Source organism: Gymnoscopelus microlampas (assembly GCF_963454915.1).
Source record: "Gymnoscopelus microlampas genome assembly, chromosome: 17".
NCBI classification, from domain to species: domain Eukaryota; kingdom Metazoa; phylum Chordata; class Actinopteri; order Myctophiformes; family Myctophidae; genus Gymnoscopelus; species Gymnoscopelus microlampas.
This window is the reverse complement of record NC_139954.1, coordinates 32,329,365-32,349,010: the sequence shown is the minus strand read 5'-3', so window position 1 is coordinate 32,349,010 and position 19,646 is coordinate 32,329,365. Positions and strand designations below refer to the sequence as shown.

General features: G+C 38.8%; 1 protein-coding gene across 1 annotated transcript; it reads left to right on the top strand.

Moving 5' to 3' along the window:
• The first annotated feature begins 1,146 nt into the window (after positions 1 to 1,146).
• On the top strand, positions 1,147 to 19,085 carry itga6a (integrin, alpha 6a). Its single transcript, XM_084084005.1, has 26 exons — positions 1,147 to 1,416; positions 7,755 to 7,879; positions 8,019 to 8,098; positions 8,249 to 8,510; positions 9,404 to 9,535; positions 9,975 to 10,188; positions 10,917 to 11,110; positions 11,207 to 11,301; positions 11,905 to 12,032; positions 12,126 to 12,215; positions 12,300 to 12,361; positions 12,452 to 12,621; positions 13,305 to 13,448; positions 13,560 to 13,675; positions 14,386 to 14,545; positions 14,682 to 14,768; positions 14,867 to 14,946; positions 15,039 to 15,116; positions 15,236 to 15,338; positions 15,476 to 15,652; positions 16,343 to 16,441; positions 17,340 to 17,456; positions 17,580 to 17,678; positions 17,819 to 17,944; positions 18,126 to 18,258; positions 18,948 to 19,085. Exons 1-25 carry the CDS (start codon positions 1,244 to 1,246, stop codon positions 18,231 to 18,233), a joined length of 3,219 nt encoding a protein of 1,072 aa, XP_083940131.1. The 5' UTR covers positions 1,147 to 1,243; the 3' UTR covers positions 18,234 to 18,258; positions 18,948 to 19,085.
• Positions 19,086 to 19,646: the final 561 nt, after the last annotated feature.

Here is a 19,646-nt window from a genome sequence, read left to right as displayed (position 1 = left end):
AGGCTATAACCAACCAAACTCAAAACAATGTTTGTGCAGTTCAATATAATATATATATATATATTCCAGGATTTTCCTTCTCTAAAATGTAATAGCTTTTCGCAGCCTATTCAGCATCAACAGCCTACAAAAAGGAGGAGATAGTGGACACAGTGTGCCAATGCAGCCAGTCCCATTGTCTGGAATGGATTGGGGGGTTATCTGCCCAGCTGATATTGCATGTGCTTCATAGTTGAGTTGTTACAGTATGGATCCACCTCCAGCCAACAAACAATATTATCTGCTTTTAAACTATAATTTACAATGGAAGAGAGCACTGATGGGGGTAATTAGCCTATGACACAATAGGCACAAAAAATATATTATCCTATCCAGTGGTGTGAAGTAACTAAGTACATTTACTCAAGTAGTGAAGCCTACTTAAGTACAATGTTGAGGTATTTTTACTTTACTGGAGTATTTAAAATGTTCTGTACATTTACTTCTACTTGTCTCCACTACATCTCAGAGGCAATTATATTTAACGTAATGTAATATGTAATATATTTTTTTACTCCACTACAATTATTTGAAAACTTAATTACTAGTTACTTTGTAGATTTTGATTATTATTACAAAACATACATTAACCACTTCAGCCCTATATACATTTAGGCCATTTGAAAATAGCCGATCTACAAGCTCACAATGCGTCACGATGCAATGCATTGTGAGCTTGTAGATCTGCTATTTTACAAAGATTTGTATACATTTTATACATTGGAAAAATTGTGAAATGGGACATTCAGCATAATGAGTAGGCTACTTTCTACTTTTGGTACTTTAAGTACATTTTTATACCAACACTTTTGTACTTACACTCAAGTAGGCCTACATTTTTAATTCTGGACTTTTACTTGTAAGTCTGTTACAAGTTGTAACAGAGTATTTCTACATTGCAGTATTGATACTTTTACTAAAAATGTGAGTACTTCTTCCACCACTGTCTGAGAATAAAGTGAGCCTGGCGATGACGTAAGGAGCAGGGACTACCCACAGGAGGGGGGGGGTCCCCATCCCCAGGAGGGGGGCTCCTCATCAGAAGCTCTCTAACCCCGGGAAAAACAACGGCAGCATTCACATCAGTTGTGACTACCGTACCGAGCAGTGTGGACTGGGAGCAGGGGCCACCGGCACACAACTTTACACTCTACAAGCTACACGCTCCGGATAGATCTGGGTCACACACACCACACGTGACAATATGCTGCTCCAAAGGAGATACTCAGTCATTTATTTTGCACTTTTATATTTTTCGGAACTGGCCGTCGCCTTTAATTTTGACACCAGTAATGTTATCAGGAAGATCGGAGAACCGGGGAGCCTCTTTGGATTTTCTCTAACCCTGCATCGGCAGCTAAATCCCGATCAAAGAATGTGAGTGATCACTACAGAAATAACTTTTAACTGTATATTGGTTTAGGATTAGGCTAGCTGAAACGTGTGTTGAAACGTGTGTAGTGTATGAGCGTAACCTAACCGTGCATCATCGGACGTTCTGCACCTGACAGGAGACAGGACAGGTTCATCATGTAGGTTAGGCTACAACCTGCAGTGGTGGAAAAAGTAGGCTACTCACATTTATTAGGCTACTTAAGTAAAAGTATCAATACTGCAATGTAGAAATACTCTGTTACGAGAAAAAGTCCGGTAATCAAAATGTACTTTTGAGTAAAAGTACAAAAGTATTGGTATCAACAGTAGACTTAAAGTAGCCTACCAAAAGTAGAAAGTAGCCTACTCGTTATGCAGAATGTCCCACGTCACAAGTTTTCAAATGCATAAAATGTACACAAATCTATTGAAAATAGCAGATCTACAAGCTCACAGCTTGTAAATCTGCTATTTTCAAATTGCCGAAGTTCAAATAGGGCTGATGTATGTTTTGTAATAATTCAAATATACAAAGTGACTATAGTAACTCAAGTTTTCAAATAATTGTAGTAGAGTAAAAAGTACAACATTTGCCTTTGAGATGTAGTGGCGTAGAAGTATAAAGTATATATATATAAAAATAAAAAAAAACTCAAGTAAAGTGAAAAACACCTCAACATTTTCTTTAAGTACGGTATTTAGTTACTTTCCACCACTGCAACCTGCCGGATGTTACAATGAAATTGGTCTATTAAACATCGACTATATTTGCGGTGAAAGTTTGACTAGCTAGGTGGAATAACTTTAATAACCGACTGAACATTATTGCTATCTAAAATGTTGCATTGTGGAGGACATTATAATATACCTATAGCATACTACCTGTAGGCTAACTATTTAAAGTTAATATCACCCTGAAATGTAGCCAGAGTGATATTGATAGTGCGTGGGGCGGGCCATGGGCTGATGGGGGCAAAATAACAATGGGCTATCGGTTCTCTCCGTAATGTCACTGTGTCACTTTAGAAACCCTCCTGCATATTATTATTTATTTATGTTCCAATAGAGAGGGTGACTCTGCCACCATGTGAGCGGATGACATAAAAGGCGGTCAAAAGACGAGTGAATGAACAATGGTTACATTTGTCATGCAAATGTGGGGTCATGTCGTTTTGTCAAAGTGAAGGGACAACTGTTGAGTAGACCTAGCCTATGACTATTTTCAATTATGTCGGCATCTACAACTGAAACATCAATTCAAAAACTATTTTAACTGGCTCCTCGTCGTTATTAGTTATTATTAGCCTAAACATTTCGGTGTTTTTGTTTTTGCTTATGCTGTTTATAGGTTAGTATACTTTACACAGGTTTAGAGTTTTTATAATGTATTTTTTTTATAGAAACGATGATGATGATGTTGCTGAGGGCAGGCTACATGCAGTCTACTGAAATTACTTGTTGAATGACAGATACTGCAGATGGCTGCAAAGATATTAAGGGATACATTTGAAATTTCAAACAGCATTTTGAAAATCTGAGATGATGAATAGTATTGGGGTGTCATATAAAGTGAGTCATTTCCTTCAGTCTGAGTGCAATTATCTGTGACATGCATCACAAGTGTTGTGGCTGCGGTGAGACCCACCTGGAAAGGCAGTTGATGATGTATATATAGAGCATAATGAACCTTGAAGTTCACATTCTATGTAGCTTATACTATGTATTTTACATTGCCACCTCATGTGTGTTTGCAGAAGTTTAAGAAGTATATGTTCAAAACAAAGCTGAAGTGCAGGCAGTAGGAGGAATGTCCAACTTGACAGAGAGAATATAGTGATTTTGTGGGGCAAACAGAAGTCGGAATTTGGCACTAGTCTGGCTGCTGGCTCTCATCCAGTAAAAGTCAGAGTAAAGATTCACAGTTTAGCAGACAAGCTGATTGATGTGATATGCACACTAAAGCTGGCCCAGAAAATACAATCTAACTTGTGCAAAGTCTGCTATGTCCCAGATGTCAATAAAGGAGGAGAAAAAGAACACAATGTTTTATAGGACATGTTATTAATTTGTTTGACTCTACTTGTTTCAAGGACCTAGTGAAAGCTTGTAAAACTTAACTGTGAGTGAACCAGATCTTTACAAAGGCAATCTACTGTGCACCTATCTGCCTGATTATTCACATGGGTTGTCACTGTCATAAATTGGTTGAAAATCCAATGGAGACTCATTTGTATATTCTGTAAATTCTGTGTAGAACATGCTACTGTTATTCAGAAAAGTATGGAAACAACTGCATCTCCCCCTGTGGCTGCTTGTTCATAATCTCAGTTCTAAATCCCCATGTGACCCTGAGATAATCAGCCAACCAAGTGAAAGCTCAGTAGAGCAGACAACTAGGCAATGAGCAGCCCTCCTCGTAGTGAAAGTAGCAGGCACATTAACCAGGTATCTCATTTCACAGCTCAGGAAACCACAAGTTGTGCGTAACAATTTGTTAAACATACTACATTTGCTCACTTCCACTCTCTGTCTGTATGGGAATATGTTTTCCTGTACATATAATTTGATCATTATCATCATTAGAAGCAAAAGAGGACTTTACATGCTGTCAATGATAATCTTGGAGGACAAGGAATCGAATGGACCACGCCATGCCACATTATTGACCAAAATGTGCCCTCTTGGAAACAGCAAATTGGATACCTCTTCGATGAATAGGCTGTTGAGTCAGTGATGTGGTTATGATGTCTTTCCAATGAAACCAGAGAAATGGATATTTGACTAGACATGCCAGGCCATCTGTGCACGTGTAACCTGAGAGATTGAATGCAGTGTTTTTTTCATCAGTAAAGATTCCAGACACAGTATTGGAGTGTGTCACTCCATCACTGACTGTGCATTTTTTGTGAGATTACATGAAACAGGTGAATTAGTCAAATACAGTCAGTGGCTATTTTGAGTTGTTTTATATATATATTCTGCTATGTGAGCTCAATCTGTGCTTTTAGAAAGTGCAAGTAATTCCTTTATTGATGTAACAAGGCAGTCAAAGGTCAGCACAAAACAATGTGTGTGTGTAAACTGAATCAGTTAGAACAGCTGCAGGGGTTCTGGTGGCTTTGAGTGCACAGCTGTGGGAACGTTGGATCACATCTGTTAACAAAGACCAGTGAGGTCACTGTATGCACCCACAGTGGACACTATCCATTCTCATTTACACAGCAATGACAGACACACTGCATGAGGTGGCATCATTTTTGTACCCCCATAACAGGAATCGGGTTATTGCAGTGGCTGTTGCTCTTACAGATAACAGAGAATAATCCATTAAAGAATATGGGCTGTAACCGTGATTGATAATTGATTTGAATAGTTAAGTGGCATCCATAATTTAGTGTCTGATAATTATTCTTAGTTTAGATTAACGACCCATGGTATCCCAATTTAGGGCAAATTTTCAAAGACATTTAAAAAACCATTACATTAAAAAAATCTCAATTTAGTTTTCCTAAAGTAGCAAAAATAGCAGATCTACAAGCTCACAATGCATCACATTGCAACGCTTTGTGAGCTTGTAGATCGGCAATTTTTGCTGTCATACAACAAAGTACAGTATATAGGGCGTAGGCCCTACCATGTATCACGTTGCTGGCTGTGTAGGTACAACATAAGGGATATCTGGGATAACAAGTTCTGGCCTGTGTTTAATCTTCTTAATTAGACTATTTTCATAGTTAGTTGAAGAAAGAACAGTTTAGCCTCCTTCCAAACTCAACAGCTTGTCCATGTGTTTGCCAGACTCTGGATGCAAAGGGCTGGAGTATTGCATGTAAATGTTACTGTTGCTCTTCACAGACTCGCTAAATTCTACAACTGTCACTGTACTGAGAATCCTTCCTGTTAAGTTGCAGGTGTTCCTGAGTTATAATCTCTGCACATATATGCTGTTTTTTCCTGACCTTTGCATGTGATCCTATGGATATGGCTTCTCTTGACTTAAAGTTTTGAGAGTGATGTAAACAGCACAAATAATGTGCCCCCATGGTTTTATTTTTGAGCAAATCAGGCTTTGATCTAACTCACTTTTCAATTTCTAGTTTTCATATACTGTGTAGAATAGACTATAGACTACAAAACATGCTTGGCAAAATCTCTTCACAGTGGCTGCTCTTTGACATTGTGTGTAAAACCTTTCAATTGACTGCTATTTGTATTTGCATTTCCCCAGCTGTGGATTGAAGGGAGGGGTAACGTTAGAATTGTGGGCACGACCTCACAAAGGACCTCCTCTGGAGCACTCTTTTTTAGCAAATGAAGAGCTACAGTGCAGAGATCAATAGCACATGCAGGAAAAGGACTATGGAACTTTGCAGTCTAAAAAGGAAGAGGGTGGGGAGGATTCCTTCCCTGTCCTTTGAGAAAATTCCCACATAGTCCCTGTGTTTGCTAGTGACTTCTCACGGTTCTTCATATTGCAGAGAAGCTTCCTTATGTCTTTGTGGAAGTTTGTAAAATCATTTATTTCCCCCAAAGCATTCATATTCAAGTTTTGCTACAAGCATTCACTGCATTGCAGTTACATTTTTAACATTGTTGCAGTACATGTTTTCACATGCTTTCTTAGTATGGGCTGTGGCTAACTGTCCAGACTGGAAAATGTGACCCAGACACTTTTTGGTGCCCTCTTTCTCTCTCTCCCTCCCTCTTTGAGGCTGCCCAACAATGAGCTTTCTGTTTACTTCTTTTACAACTGAAAATGTTTTTAATTTTCTTAAGTGCTAAGTACAACCCACATCCTAAAACCATTATGAAGGAAAAAAAGTTATCAAACTGTCTGACTACCGTATCCTTCATACATTACTCGCAACTTAATGACGAGAATGTTGTCAAAGATTTATACCTAGTGGCCATTCACTTTAACCAACCCTGTAACACATGCGTCCCTTTATGCGTATTAAGGCTCTCAGAGAAAGTGTGGGTGTTAGCAAGATGTGGTTAGTGAGCTAATGTTATACAGAACAATCCCATTATTGAACATGCTCCAAATTAGATTGCCTGCTCCAATGCTCTCTTGCCCAAAGCAGAATGTACAGCACAGTAGTCTACTGTTATACAACGCATAGTTCTATTTTGTGTCTTATTATCAAAAAATTTGGAGTGCTGTATGGAAGCACCAGTCAAAGTGTGATACAATGGCCTTTCATAAAGGCTGATTACTCATCGCTGATCACTCATAGCTAAGCTATTCACTCTGAGTGTTTAACTTAAATTGTCTAAATCTCATAATTATACATGAGGAAAAAAAGTCATAATGGTGATATTGAAACACATTGGGCCAGATTCACTTAGCTGTTTACACCCATATTTTTTGTGTAAACAGCTTTATGGTCTTAAATGGGCTTAAATGGGGGCGTGGAGCAATGCAAGGATCTTCCATATGAGCGCGCCTCTGACCTTCAGGCAAAAATGAGGAACAACTGTGATCTGCACATATCAGGGATTTACACACCCCTTTGTGAATTGCATGTCAGTTTTTGCTTAGAGAAAATACACCCTCCTATAGTCACTTTATTTACACGTTATTTACACTGATATTTACGACCAGCTTAGTGAATCGGGCCCATTGCTACAATAGTCATGCATACATTTTGGTACTGTAATAATTTCAAGTGAAATTGATTTAGTGAAATGAAATTACTCCTCATTTGGCTGGGGACTTCGTGTAACCTCAGACCCCACTTTGAAAACCACTGTTTTATGAAAATCAAGGGCCTTTTTGTTTTGCATAACAGGTTTGCTGTCTGTAATGTGACATTGCTGCAATATTAGGTAACTTGTGATAGTTAAGGTGACTGATTGCATTGTTTTCAAGTATTATTATCCTAAGTATTAATTACTGAACACCACACCTGTACTATTGTATTGACACATTGATTGTATTTGTTATAAAACTATCAACTTGTCTAGCAACTTGTCATGCATTGCATATTAATAGAAGACTAATATTTTAATAAAACTAAAAGAAGAAAGACCTTCGAAAGAAGGGACCGCAACACTCCAGGACTGATTTTGCTTGTTTTTATTGCACAACGCATTTCGCTTCCGCTTCCTCAGGTGAGGAAACTGAGGAAGCGGGAGCGAAACGCGTTGTGCAATAAAAACAAGCAAAATCAGTCCTGGAGTGTTGCGGTCCCTTCTTTTGAAGGTCTTTCTTCTTTTAGTTTTATAAATCTCTTGCGCTGACCTGCACCTCCAGTCGGGGTCCAACAAAGATGTGCACGAGTCTTATTTAGTTTACTAATATTTTAATATATATATATATATTCTTTCCCCCTCTATAGGCTATTGATTGGAGCCCCCAGAGCCAAATCTCTGAGCAAGCAGAAATCTAACATTACAGGAGGCCTGTATAAATGTGAAATAACACAATCCAATGACTGTGAACGTGTTCAGTTTGACAATGAAGGTGAGCTGTTGGTTAGACTATATCCTCTTTTAAAATCGAGGCTTATTATAGAGTGGGCCATACCTAATTGTCATTGTTAATTTGAAACTGATTTCATGCTAAAGTACTGTAACATAACTTGATTGGTGCATTTTCATAGAGGATGAACGGAATGAGTACAAGGAGAACCAGTGGATGGGGGTGACAGTTCAGAGCCAGGGACCCGGGGGGAAGATTGTAGTAAGTAATGCTGTCACACATTTAGAGATTTTTGTTGCAGCTGTTTTTTATGGCTTTTGTCACGGCCGTGGACCGGGGCTACTTTGTATTCAGTGTTTCACAGATTGATGGATATATGAACTGTGGCACGGTTTCATTTTGTGACTGCAGACGTGCGCTCATCGCTACCAGAGGCGCCTGTTTGTGAACACGTCGCAAGAGTCCCGTGACATCACCGGGCGCTGCTATGTTCTGAGCCAGGACCTGACCATCGACACTTCTTCTGATGAGGACGGAGGTAACTGGAAGTTCTGTGAGGGCAGAGCCAGAGGTCATGAGCGGTTTGGATCCTGCCAGCAGGGCCTGGCCGCCACCTTTACCAAGGACTACCATTATGTACTGTTTGGAGCACCAGGAGCTTACAACTGGAAAGGTAATATCTTATCTCGTATCTCAAAGTTAATGCTAATGCAGTTGCACCAATGGTTCTCAATTGCATTTCTATGTGTAGCAGAGTAGCTCTGCCTGCATCCCAGCAGCCTAATATCTCCCTTGGGGGGTGTTCCCCTTTGGATGAGTGGTTGATTTTTGGTTTCCTATGCAGGGGAGACCTGGGCTTGAATCCAGGTAGTTACATGTGTATCCAGAATACTGTTGGTTTTCATTCTAGCTGACAAATCTGGGACTAATTTATACCCAGGATGAGTGCAATGAAATGCCTGTCAGGATACAAAACTAACAGCAAGCTGGTTGATATGGACTGCTTTACTCTCACAATCAATGAATCATACTATGACAGGTGTAGGTGCATTAGTCAACGCTACGCTATTCGTTGAAATTAAGATTGGAACCTGTCAAGGATTTATGCATTCCTCTGCATTTTAGATAATACATTTTTTGGAATTACACTGTCATCTAGAGGCCAACAAAACCACAGCATAGCAAACATCATCTCTGGAAGTCATGATATTTTGTTTCTGTGTCTGAATAATGTGTTTCACCCAAACGATTTCACGTAGTATACTTGTTCTGAACCACTTTAACCATCCCTGTTTCAGCTTGTCATTATAGGCCAGACTTTTCAAAGATTTCCAAAACTAAAAAAAAAAGGGAGCTACAAGGTCACAATGTGCGGCATCGTGACACATTGTGAGCTTAGAGATCGGCTATTTTCAAAACATTTGCAGATTTTTTCAGATGAGAAATGGGCTTAAGTGGTTGACAGTTAAAATATGCTGTTTTGGATAGTATCCTGCCATAATCAATATTTCCCCATTTCTTAATTTGAACATATAATGTACCCTTCTTCAATTTCCACTTCTTCAGGCATGGTAAGAGCAGAGCAGAAGAACAACACTTTGCTGGAAATGGGATTTTATGATGATGGTCCTTATGAAGTTGTGGATGAGAACCCCTCAGACGCTGATCCATTGCGTGTGCCTGCCAACAGCTACCTAGGTGGGTTTCTGTTCAGGAGCCCGCTTTACACATCCTTACTGTGTCAGCTATGTGTTGTTCTATTGAGTTATCCTGTTTAGGACCAATTTATCTGCCAACTGTCATGATGAGTATTTATACAAATCACCCCCCTCTGCAGGTCAACACTGAGGGATCTCTAGATGTGTCAACCAATAGTTTTGGTTTGTGACCTTTGGGTTCATGCCTTAAACCTTAAATTGACTTCTTAACAACCCCATCTCCATGGTGGTTAACTGAACTCACACGTTTTTCATTATGTTGTTATTTAACCATAGTTTACTTACACACTTCCCCCCCCATTACATAAGAACTAATAGCTTGCCAAATATATTACATATTCCTTTTTATATATCTAAAAGAAAAATGCATTCTGAACATAAAAATGTATTGTCAAAAAATGCTTTCTCCCATGCTTTAGGATTTTCTCTTGATTCTGGATACAGCATCAGCAAGGGTCATGGTTTAACGATAGTGGCCGGGGCTCCCAGATTGGATCACTTTGGTGCTGTGGTGCTGTTCAGGAAAGAGAATCAGGCCTCTACCAAACTGCATGCAGAGTACATTCTGAAGGGCTCAGGGCTGGCATCCTCCTTTGGATATGATGTGGCTGTAGTTGACCTGAATTCTGATGGGTATGTGACATTTCTTTTGTTTTATATCTGCACAGTCAAGTCTTGAAATGTTCATTTATCCCATTCAAACCGGGAATGCATCTGTTTAGCCACTTTATCCATATTTTATACTTTTGGCTATTCAAAAATAGCAAATAGCTTCTGTGGGTCCCTGGATCTAAATATTTTGAGATGGGGGTCGGCGGCCAAATACATATAATTTTGGGTGGTCCTTGACATGAAGAAGTTTGAGCTCCGCTGATATTAAAGCAACAAACGTTTTTCTGAAAACTGTTAGGATTTAGAAGACATTGTAGAATACCCAGAGGCAAAGATTTGAGTTACAAATGTTTGCTTTAAAAATATATATTCAAAGATTAGGACACATTTTCACGATTTTTCAAAAATAGCAGATCTACAAGCTCGTAGTGTGGCACTCGGTGCTGAGCTTGTATATCTGCTATTTTGAATAGCCAAAGAAATCTAAAAAATATTATTTCCCGGTCTAAATGGGTTAATTCTGAGAGTGTACGATTGGATTTGTTACATTTGTGCACTCTCTGAGTTACAAATGCATAAATAAACACAATGTTACTGTGTGGCTTCACCAGATTCAACCATTAGAAAGGAATACATTTCTCAGACTATCAGATTAATAATTTGTGGTCCTAATTGATCATTTGAAGTGTGTACCTTGCAATACTTCTTCTAAAGTCATGAATTCCTTCTGTTAATTGTGTTTTACGTAGATGGCAAGATATAGTCGTGGGAGCTCCTCAGTTCTTCATGAAGGACGGAGATGTCGGAGGAGCTGTTTATGTCTACATCAACCAGGCAGGAAAGTGGGACAAGATCACTCCCATCCGCCTCAATGGAACCAAAGATTCAATGTTTGGACTGGCAGTGGAGAGCATTGGGGACACCAATCAGGACTCATATGCAGGTACTGCAGGGCTCCCTTATTTTGTTTTTGTGCTGCTTTCTATGTATTAGTTGTATATTATAGATCCCATTGCTTCAACTGGTTTCTCTTTTGTAGACATTGCTGTTGGAGCTCCCTATGACGATGCAGGGGCAGGAAAGGTTTACATTTATCATGGCTCTGCCCAAGGAATCCACACTAAGCCTGCACAGGTTTGTGTTACTAAGCTTTGCACATAATCACATGCTTGTATAACTTTAACGGACATTTTGATAGATCGGTTGTGTAGTTACCTTGCCATGATGTAATTCCAAAGGTGGTCAAGATATAAAAGAAAATGTTGCTCCATTAGAAATTGATTATTCAAAATATGCTCCTCATTGAACATTGTACGGTGAGACAGCTCTAAAAGTCACTCCTTTAGACCGCAAACGAACGCAAACAAAGATGATCACAAAACTATTTTTTTATCCTTTTCTAATCATTGAGCAACTATTTTTGATATCTCGCCCACCTTTGGAGTTACATCATGGCAAGGTAACTACACAACCCAAACCTCTGCCAAAGTGTCTTTGCCCTTTAAAGTTATAACTATGTCACCAGCTATATACATTGTTTTATAGCATCTGTTATTTGTGGAGAATGGGCATTTTAAGCTTTTCTGCTCAAGATGTAGGATTTGTCATGTCAATCACAGATCTGCGATGATGGGCTTTAGCCAGGAAGATATATGTTTCCACCAAAGTTCAACATCACTTGCTGTCCAGGAGAAGGAAATCATCATTCAAACTTGTTTTACGCTTGCTTCATTACAGATTCTTTCAGGAGGAAAATACAACATCAGATTGTTTGGATATTCTCTAGCAGGGAACTTGGACTTGGATGGTAACTCTTATCCAGATCTGGCTGTAGGTTCTCTGTCAGACACAGCTCTGATTTACAGGTAATTGTTAATTGTGAAAATGTTCATTCTTCTACTTGTTATCCACCATAAGTTAATTCAGCAACTTCATGCAACCACTTTTTTTTGTCTCAGAGCAAGGCCAGTCATAAGCATCAAGATGGATGTCAAAATAAACCCAAGGCAAATAGACCTCACAAAGAAAACCTGCGGTAACAGTATTTGGTATGTATTAAAATGGTCCATGAGGCATTGTATTCAGATTCTACATGTTTTATAACTGATTAATAAAGCATTTCTTATTCATAGCTTCATTGTGGAGGCATGCTTCTCATACAAAGCAAACACTGCATCCTACAGCCCAAGACTGAGTGAGTGAGATGCTACAAGTAATATTCTCCCATATCAAAGTCAGCAGAAAGTATTTTCTTTTCTCATGCACACTTTCCTCACTTTAACAGTCATCGGTTATTCTATGGAGGCAGAGGGGGATCGGAGGAAGCAGGGGCTTCTATCCAGAGTTGTGTTCCTGAACAAGTCCCCCACCGACCAAGACTACCAGTCCACTGGTACCATGGACTTACGTGGGCAGAACAAGAGAGCATGCATCAAAACCAAAGTCAAACTTCAGGTAAGCTGGTCATGAAGCTAGCGTGTGTGTGTGTGTGTGTGTGTGTGTGTGTGTGTGTGTGTGTGTGTGTGTGTGTGTGTGTGTGTGTGTGTGTGTGTGTGTGTGTGTGTGTGTGTGTGTGTGTGTGTGTGTGTGTGTGTGTGTGTGTGTGTGTGTGTGTGTGTCTGTCTGTCTGTCTCATCTTGGACACGGACCAATTTGGTGTCAAAACTTTCATTAACCCCAAATTGGAATTGCACGTTGAGAGTCCTTTATGGAGCGCACCTCCAAAGGCTTTTTCAGTTCTGCTCATAGGTGGAACCACAAATGCGAAAAGTTGCATTGTAGAAATCCTATTTCCCCCTGCAGCTTCCTCTGGTGCTGACGTCTGAAACCCATGACTCACACAGCCCTGGCGAGGCAACCCAGCCTGGCGGAGATATGTGTTCCACAGAGCATTCCTTTTCAGTTTAACTATGAGTTATTAACACTGATGAATTTACTGTGTAGTGAATCTCTATTTGAGAGATTGGCAGTTATTTAACTCTATGTAGAGCCAGCAAATTATGAAAGTACTGTTTGACAAGTTATGATTACACAGAACACACATTTGTCAGTACAAATACAGACAACTTTCCTGTGTCATTTACTTAAAAATTAATGATTATTCTTTATGTAACCATTATACTTTCTGCTTTGCACAGGACAACATTAAGGACAAACTGCGGGGCATTCCCATTGAGGTGGCGGTTAGAATTGTGGGTACAAAGCGTCAGAAGAGACAGGACACTCTTCCTCAGCTTCTACCTATTTTAGATTCCTCTCAACCTAGCAAAGATGTCTCAGAGGTAAACATTGCAGCTGTTCCAATTATTGCAAATTGTTATTGAATCAAATTGAATTGAATGAATTTATGGTGGTCTATCAAATTATTATGTGTGAATCTACTATTATTGCAGGTTAACTTCCTGAAGGAGGGGTGTGGAAGTGATAATATTTGCCAAAGTAACTTGCAGTTGCAGTACAAATTCTGCTACAAAAAAAACAATCAAGATGTTTTCCTTCCATTACCCATGTGAGTACAAACAATTAATTTCCACAGATAAATAAAATACAAAATTGGAAACTTTTAAAGATACGGTGTCTCTGGTCTTTTGTGTTTACATAGATTGGGCGTCATAGTATATTGTATGCTGTTTTTCTTTTGCAACATTGTATAGTAATGATATATATATTTTTTACAACATATACAGTATAGTATGATTTTTTTAACGACATAGTACAGTATGATCTTTTTACAACAATACTATATAGTATGACTCTTAGTATGACATATTTCTGACAGCAAATGACAGCATATGGCAACTATTTATTCATTTGTTTTAGAGATAATCCAGAATCAGAATCTCCTTTATTGCTTATATGTATTAGGAATGTGACTTTGAACTCAGCATCTGATTTATTGTAAATAGGCCAGCGAAACGAAAGCCATAGGCAAGGAAATATTTGTATAGCACATTTCAACAACAAGACAATTCAAAGTGCTTTACATAAAACGTATTGAGATCGGAGGTCGGATTTGGATAAAAAAAAAAAAGAGAAGCTAAAATTTGATTTAAAAGAACTGAGAGTTGTAGCAGACATGCAGTGTTATGGGAGTTTATTCCAGATATGTGGTGCATAAAAACAGAATGCTGTCGTAGACTTAAAAACCCCACACAGCTCAGTTGCACTGTCATAATGTTGGTAGAGTACTTTTTACCTTTCATGTTTGTTTATCTGCAGTGAGGACAGGCTCCCTGTGTTCTATTTGAGTGACCAGAAAAAAGACATTGCACTGGAGGTGATTGTGACAAACCTTCATGGAGACGATGCTCATGAGGCTAAGCTAGTGGGGACCTTTCCAGATGCACTTTCCTATTCTGGAGTCCGCTCGCAGAAAATGGTAAACAACAACAACAACAACAACAACAAAACAAAACACCAGTAAATGATGCAGTGACGCAGGTGCTTCTATGGACTATATTCACAATATACAAATCGTCCATGCATCATAACATTGCAACATCCTCTTTTTTCAGAGGGACAGACAAATACTCTGTATTGCTAACCAGAATGGCTCTCAAGCAGAGTGTGACCTGGGGAATCCACTCAAGAGAGACTCAGAGGTATGGACTTGTCCTCAGTAGCAGTCATTCATCTGCTCATTATAGTGTGATCATACAACTTTTAGCAATGTTTAATGGTTTATTTGTTTTGTCTTTAGGCTACGTTTTACATTCTCTTAAGCACTGTGGGTATCTCTCTCGAAACCACCGAGATCGACATCCAATTGCATTTACAAACGTAAGTACAAACTGACAATGCCAATGCACTACTGTATGTGTGATCATTATCAACAATTATTATTTAATACTTGTGATTATTCCTTCTATTAGGACCAGCACACAGGAAGAAATTGCCATTGTGAGAGCAAAAGTCAAGATAGTAATTGAGCTGTCGTTGTCAGTCACTGGGTAAGTCCTGTCATACACATTTTTGAATCTCTAACATATATAACAAGTAGCTACATAAATGTAATTGTTAGTTGTAATCATCACAAGTATACTGAAGAATTTTGTGTGTTTTCCACCAGGGTAGCAAGGCCTTCCCAGGTATATTTTGGGGGTGCTGTGAAGGGAGAGAGCGCCATGAAGACAGAAGATGAGATTGGCAGTTTGATCAACTATGAGTTCAGGGTAAACTTCTTTAATCATCCTCCAGTACTCGCAACAATCCACCAAGTCCTCTTTAGCAACCACTAGTAATGTTACAGGATTTAAGATGGTTGAATGTATAACATAACTAGCACCTGCTATTTTGAATATTCCTCCAGATAAACAATTTGGGGAAGCCTTTGACTTCTTTTGGCACAGCATCGCTGAACATTCAGTGGCCCAAGGAGAATGTAGATGGGAAATGGCTCCTCTATCTGGTGAAGATCAGCACAACAGGCCTGGAGGAGGTCCCCTGTTCTCCTGAGTCTGAGATCAACCCCCTCACAGACATGGAGGTAGTTCCTTTGTCCATTCTTGTTGATGCCAAAACATGCAAAAGTTAAAGGTAGGGTAAGTGATTTTCTTTGGTTTAAATAAGTCTTAAATAGCTCTATATTCTGATAGTACTCATTGCTATATAGAGTGTTTGTTCAGTAACAGGAGTCTCCATGTCTCTCCAGCTCTTTATTAAACAGAAAATGAATTTTCAGGTCGGGATACCAATTTTCTCTATCAGGATAGAGATCTCAGTCAGGATACAGATTAAACAAATAAAATTGGAAGTGATGACACACTTCCTACCACTACTACTACTCTCTCCTGATTGGCGGAAATGTTGTCACCTACCTGAAAATGTATTTTCTGTTTATTAAAGAGCTGAAGAGACGGGGAGACCCCTGTTACTGAACAAACACTCTATAGCAATGATTACATCAGAATATAATGCTTTAAACTTTTAACAAAAAAATACGTTTTGTTTTAACTAAAAAAATAGCACTTACCCTACCTTTAAAGTTACTGATCATAATAAGCAAACCAAATGTACTCTAGTCAATTGGCTATATTCACACGGCGACAATTTTTCTGTCACGTCATGCTCTGGGATTGGGGTTCTACACCCCCTGAGCATGACGTGGGAGCAAAATGGCCAATATGTGAATATTGTCAATTGGGATTAGAGTAAATGGGAAATTATGTGCTTTCAGGAGTCATCCTTATCCAGAACCAAGCGTGAAGTTGGAGGAAGAAAATCATCTAACAGTAAAATATCTTTACTGCTGGACAAAAGAAAGCACAAAGTTTTGGTGAGTTTTTGGCATGGGCATCTACATTGTCTCAATACGTATTTAAAAATCACACCCTGTGTGAAGGTAGCGGCGCCTTTGAATACATTATGTCATCGATATGTGTTTATAATGTGTTTATAGCCATGTGTCATGTGAAGCTTGACCAATCACTTTGTTGACGGGTCTGACCAATCAGAGCGTCGACGACAGATAAAGTTAAATTGAGGATCTAACTTTAAATAACTTACCTAGAAGGAGACTTTAGCCAAATAAAAATATATACAAAAAAAAACATGAGGAAATAAAAAATAAACCTTGACATCATAGTGATGTCATGAATAGTCCCCTTGCCTGACAAATCACAACCTTGACGGGCCTGACCAATCAGAACCTTGACGGGCCTGACCAATCAGAACCTTGACGGGCCTGACCAATCAGAACCTTAACGGACTCTTGGATTCTCGATCGTCTCTATCAAACCATTCTGTCATAACGGATGACTGGGTCCCGAACTCAGACTTTCTATACATTCACCCTTCATCTGTTCTTGTATCTTTCTCTTTCTATTCGTCATATTAACTTTAAATAACTTACCTAGACGGAGACTTTAGCCAAATGAATAATAAGATGAAGTCATTGTCATCGTTTATATAGACATCGAATTCTATATTCATGACATCATAGTGATGTCATGAATAGTGACCAATCACAACTTTGGCGCACCTGACCAATCAGAACGTTGACGCACCTGACCAATCAGAACGTTGGCGCACCTGACCAATCAGAACGTTGACGCAAAAGCCAGGCATAGAGGGCTAATATCCGCTCTATACCTAAAGGTATAGAGCGGCTAGCGCCGCTAAAAATATAATGGTGGCCAGAATATCTTATGATAAGACTTGTTCTTTCCCCTCAGATGTGCGGGAATGGATATGATGCCAAATGTGTGGTTATCAAGTGCCCCCTACAGGGCTTGGATAGTACAGCAGTGATTTCATTGAGATCTCGTCTATGGAATTCAACCTTCCTGGAGGTAACAACATTATTTAAAGCACACAATTAGCACCGGTTTTGAGTCATGCACCACCAGAGCTATATCTCATGATTTTTTATGACTGCTTTCATGACTGCTTGAACTGTCTTTGTCTTAAAACAGAACTATGCTTCGCTGAACTACCTTGATATTATAGTGAAAGCCTCACTCAGGCTAGACAACCCTGCTAAAAATATGATCATGAGAAATGCTGAGACTCAGGTGAGTGGCCCAATAATCCGTCCATGTATGCAATCTACCAATATAAATTAATCAGACGTGAAGACATTAATATTAAAGTAATTTTTGGTTATTAATCACTTGATCATCGTTTTATCCAATCTTTTCGTTGGTAATTGTAGGTGAGATTGACAGTGTTCCCAGAAAATATGGTTGCCCAGTACGGAGGAGTTCCCTGGTGGATCATCCTTGTGGCTGTTCTTGCTGGCATCCTGATGTTAGCATTGCTAGTGTTTCTACTCTGGAAGGTAAGCCTGTGGCAATTACTGTATAATGTTTCTCTGGTGTTGCACTTTTATAAGCTGATAGCCACTTGAATTACAGTTCTCCTGTGTGGATGGGAGAGCATTAAGTTGGCTACAGTCTTTCACAAATAATAATTCATTTTGTCATCCATAATGATTCATCATCACCCTTGCCCTCCTCTAGTGTGGTTTCTTCAAGAGAGCTCCAAAAGACCAGTATGATGCTGCATGTCACAAGGCAGAAATCCATGTTCAGCCCTCTGACAAAGACAAACTATCTACTGAGGCATAATGCCTGATATGTATTCAGTCCCAGGGTAAAAACAATAAGCTGTTAACATGGAGTGTGGTTATGACTGACTAATTAACTCACTCTTCTTGTTCTCTAAAGGAAATGCCTAACTGCCAAATTGACAGATTCAGTGGACAAAATTAAAATGTTCTCATGTTGTCCTAATGCCAGTGGAATCACTAGTTAGAACAGAATGTATTTAACATATTAACATAATATGTTATATTAACATTAATACTAACACAAATTAAAATGTTATGTTATGTTATGTTAAGAAATCCATTCTCTTTCTATGTCAACGGGCTGGTATTTTTCTCCTCTTCAAATTTTAAATGCTTTTCTAAAAAAAAAAACTCTTGCAAGCACTTGAAGCAGATTCAGCTTGTTACTGCTTTGCTTGAATGGCTATGAAATGTCATATTAACCACACGCATCCCTATTCTAGGCATGTCATAATGGGCAAACATTCTACAAAAATGGATGAACATTTGGCAAAAATAGCAGATTTACAAGCTCACAACATCTTGTAGATCAGCTATTTTAGCTATTTGATGTACAATGAAGTATATAGTGTTTAAGTTGTTAAATAATGTTCTCTCAGGCAAGCACTAACAAAACTACACACGTTTCTTTCTCCTAAATTGTATACATTACTCATACAGTATGTTCATTTATGTTAGTGCAGTTTGTAATGCAGGATATTTTTCTTCCCAGTGTGGATTCTTCAAACGATCCAAGAATGATGACAGCGTTCCAAAGTACAACGCAGTAAGAATAAGAAAGGAATCTCATCAGTACAAAGATGAAAATGTGAAGCTTGATCCTTTTGAAAAAAAGCAGTGGATGACCTCTTGGAGTGAGAATGAGAGCTACTCTTGAAACATTTCACCATTCAAATAAATTGGAGACAGGGATCATCACCTTCTTGTCCCAGAGGTTAAGCCACAAGCATGTTGACCCCATCACCTTTTATTCTGAAATGTTCACTGACTTTGGAGAACCTAATAATACTCAATGGTGTTTATTTGTAGATAACACTTGTTTACTTTGAACTAGTTTTATCACAATCATGTCTCTGAATTCCTGTAATGTACAGTTGGCAAATGTTGTATGTTTTGTATATATTTGAATACTTAAGCAAAATGTATATTTATTTTGTATTTGTTGAAACAGATTACAATTAGCCAAAGAGTGTTTTTTATATCAGGGCTGGTTTTGAGTGAAAGAAAGAAATGGTACATTTTACTACTGTTTTTTGGAGTTGCACAGTATTACTTAGAAAGTAGTTGCAGGGTAGACCAACTTATTCCTTTCATATTTTAAAACGGTGTGTCCATTTATGGTTTTCTATAAATGCACAGCACGTTTGGTGGACTTGTTTCTATGCAGGTATGTTCCAAGCCCTTTGTTGGT

Excerpts from the sequence above, each read along its gene's own strand:
- itga6a (XM_084084005.1), top strand. The coding sequence starts at position 1,244 with ATGCTGCTCCAAAGGAGATACTCAGTCATTTATTTTGCACTTTTATAT. Across the intron at positions 9,536-9,974 it reads GCCTGCCAACAGCTACCTAG|GATTTTCTCTTGATTCTGGA; the intron begins GTGGGTTTCTGT and ends CCCATGCTTTAG. Across the intron at positions 14,947-15,038 it reads ATCCAATTGCATTTACAAAC|GACCAGCACACAGGAAGAAA; the intron begins GTAAGTACAAAC and ends TCCTTCTATTAG.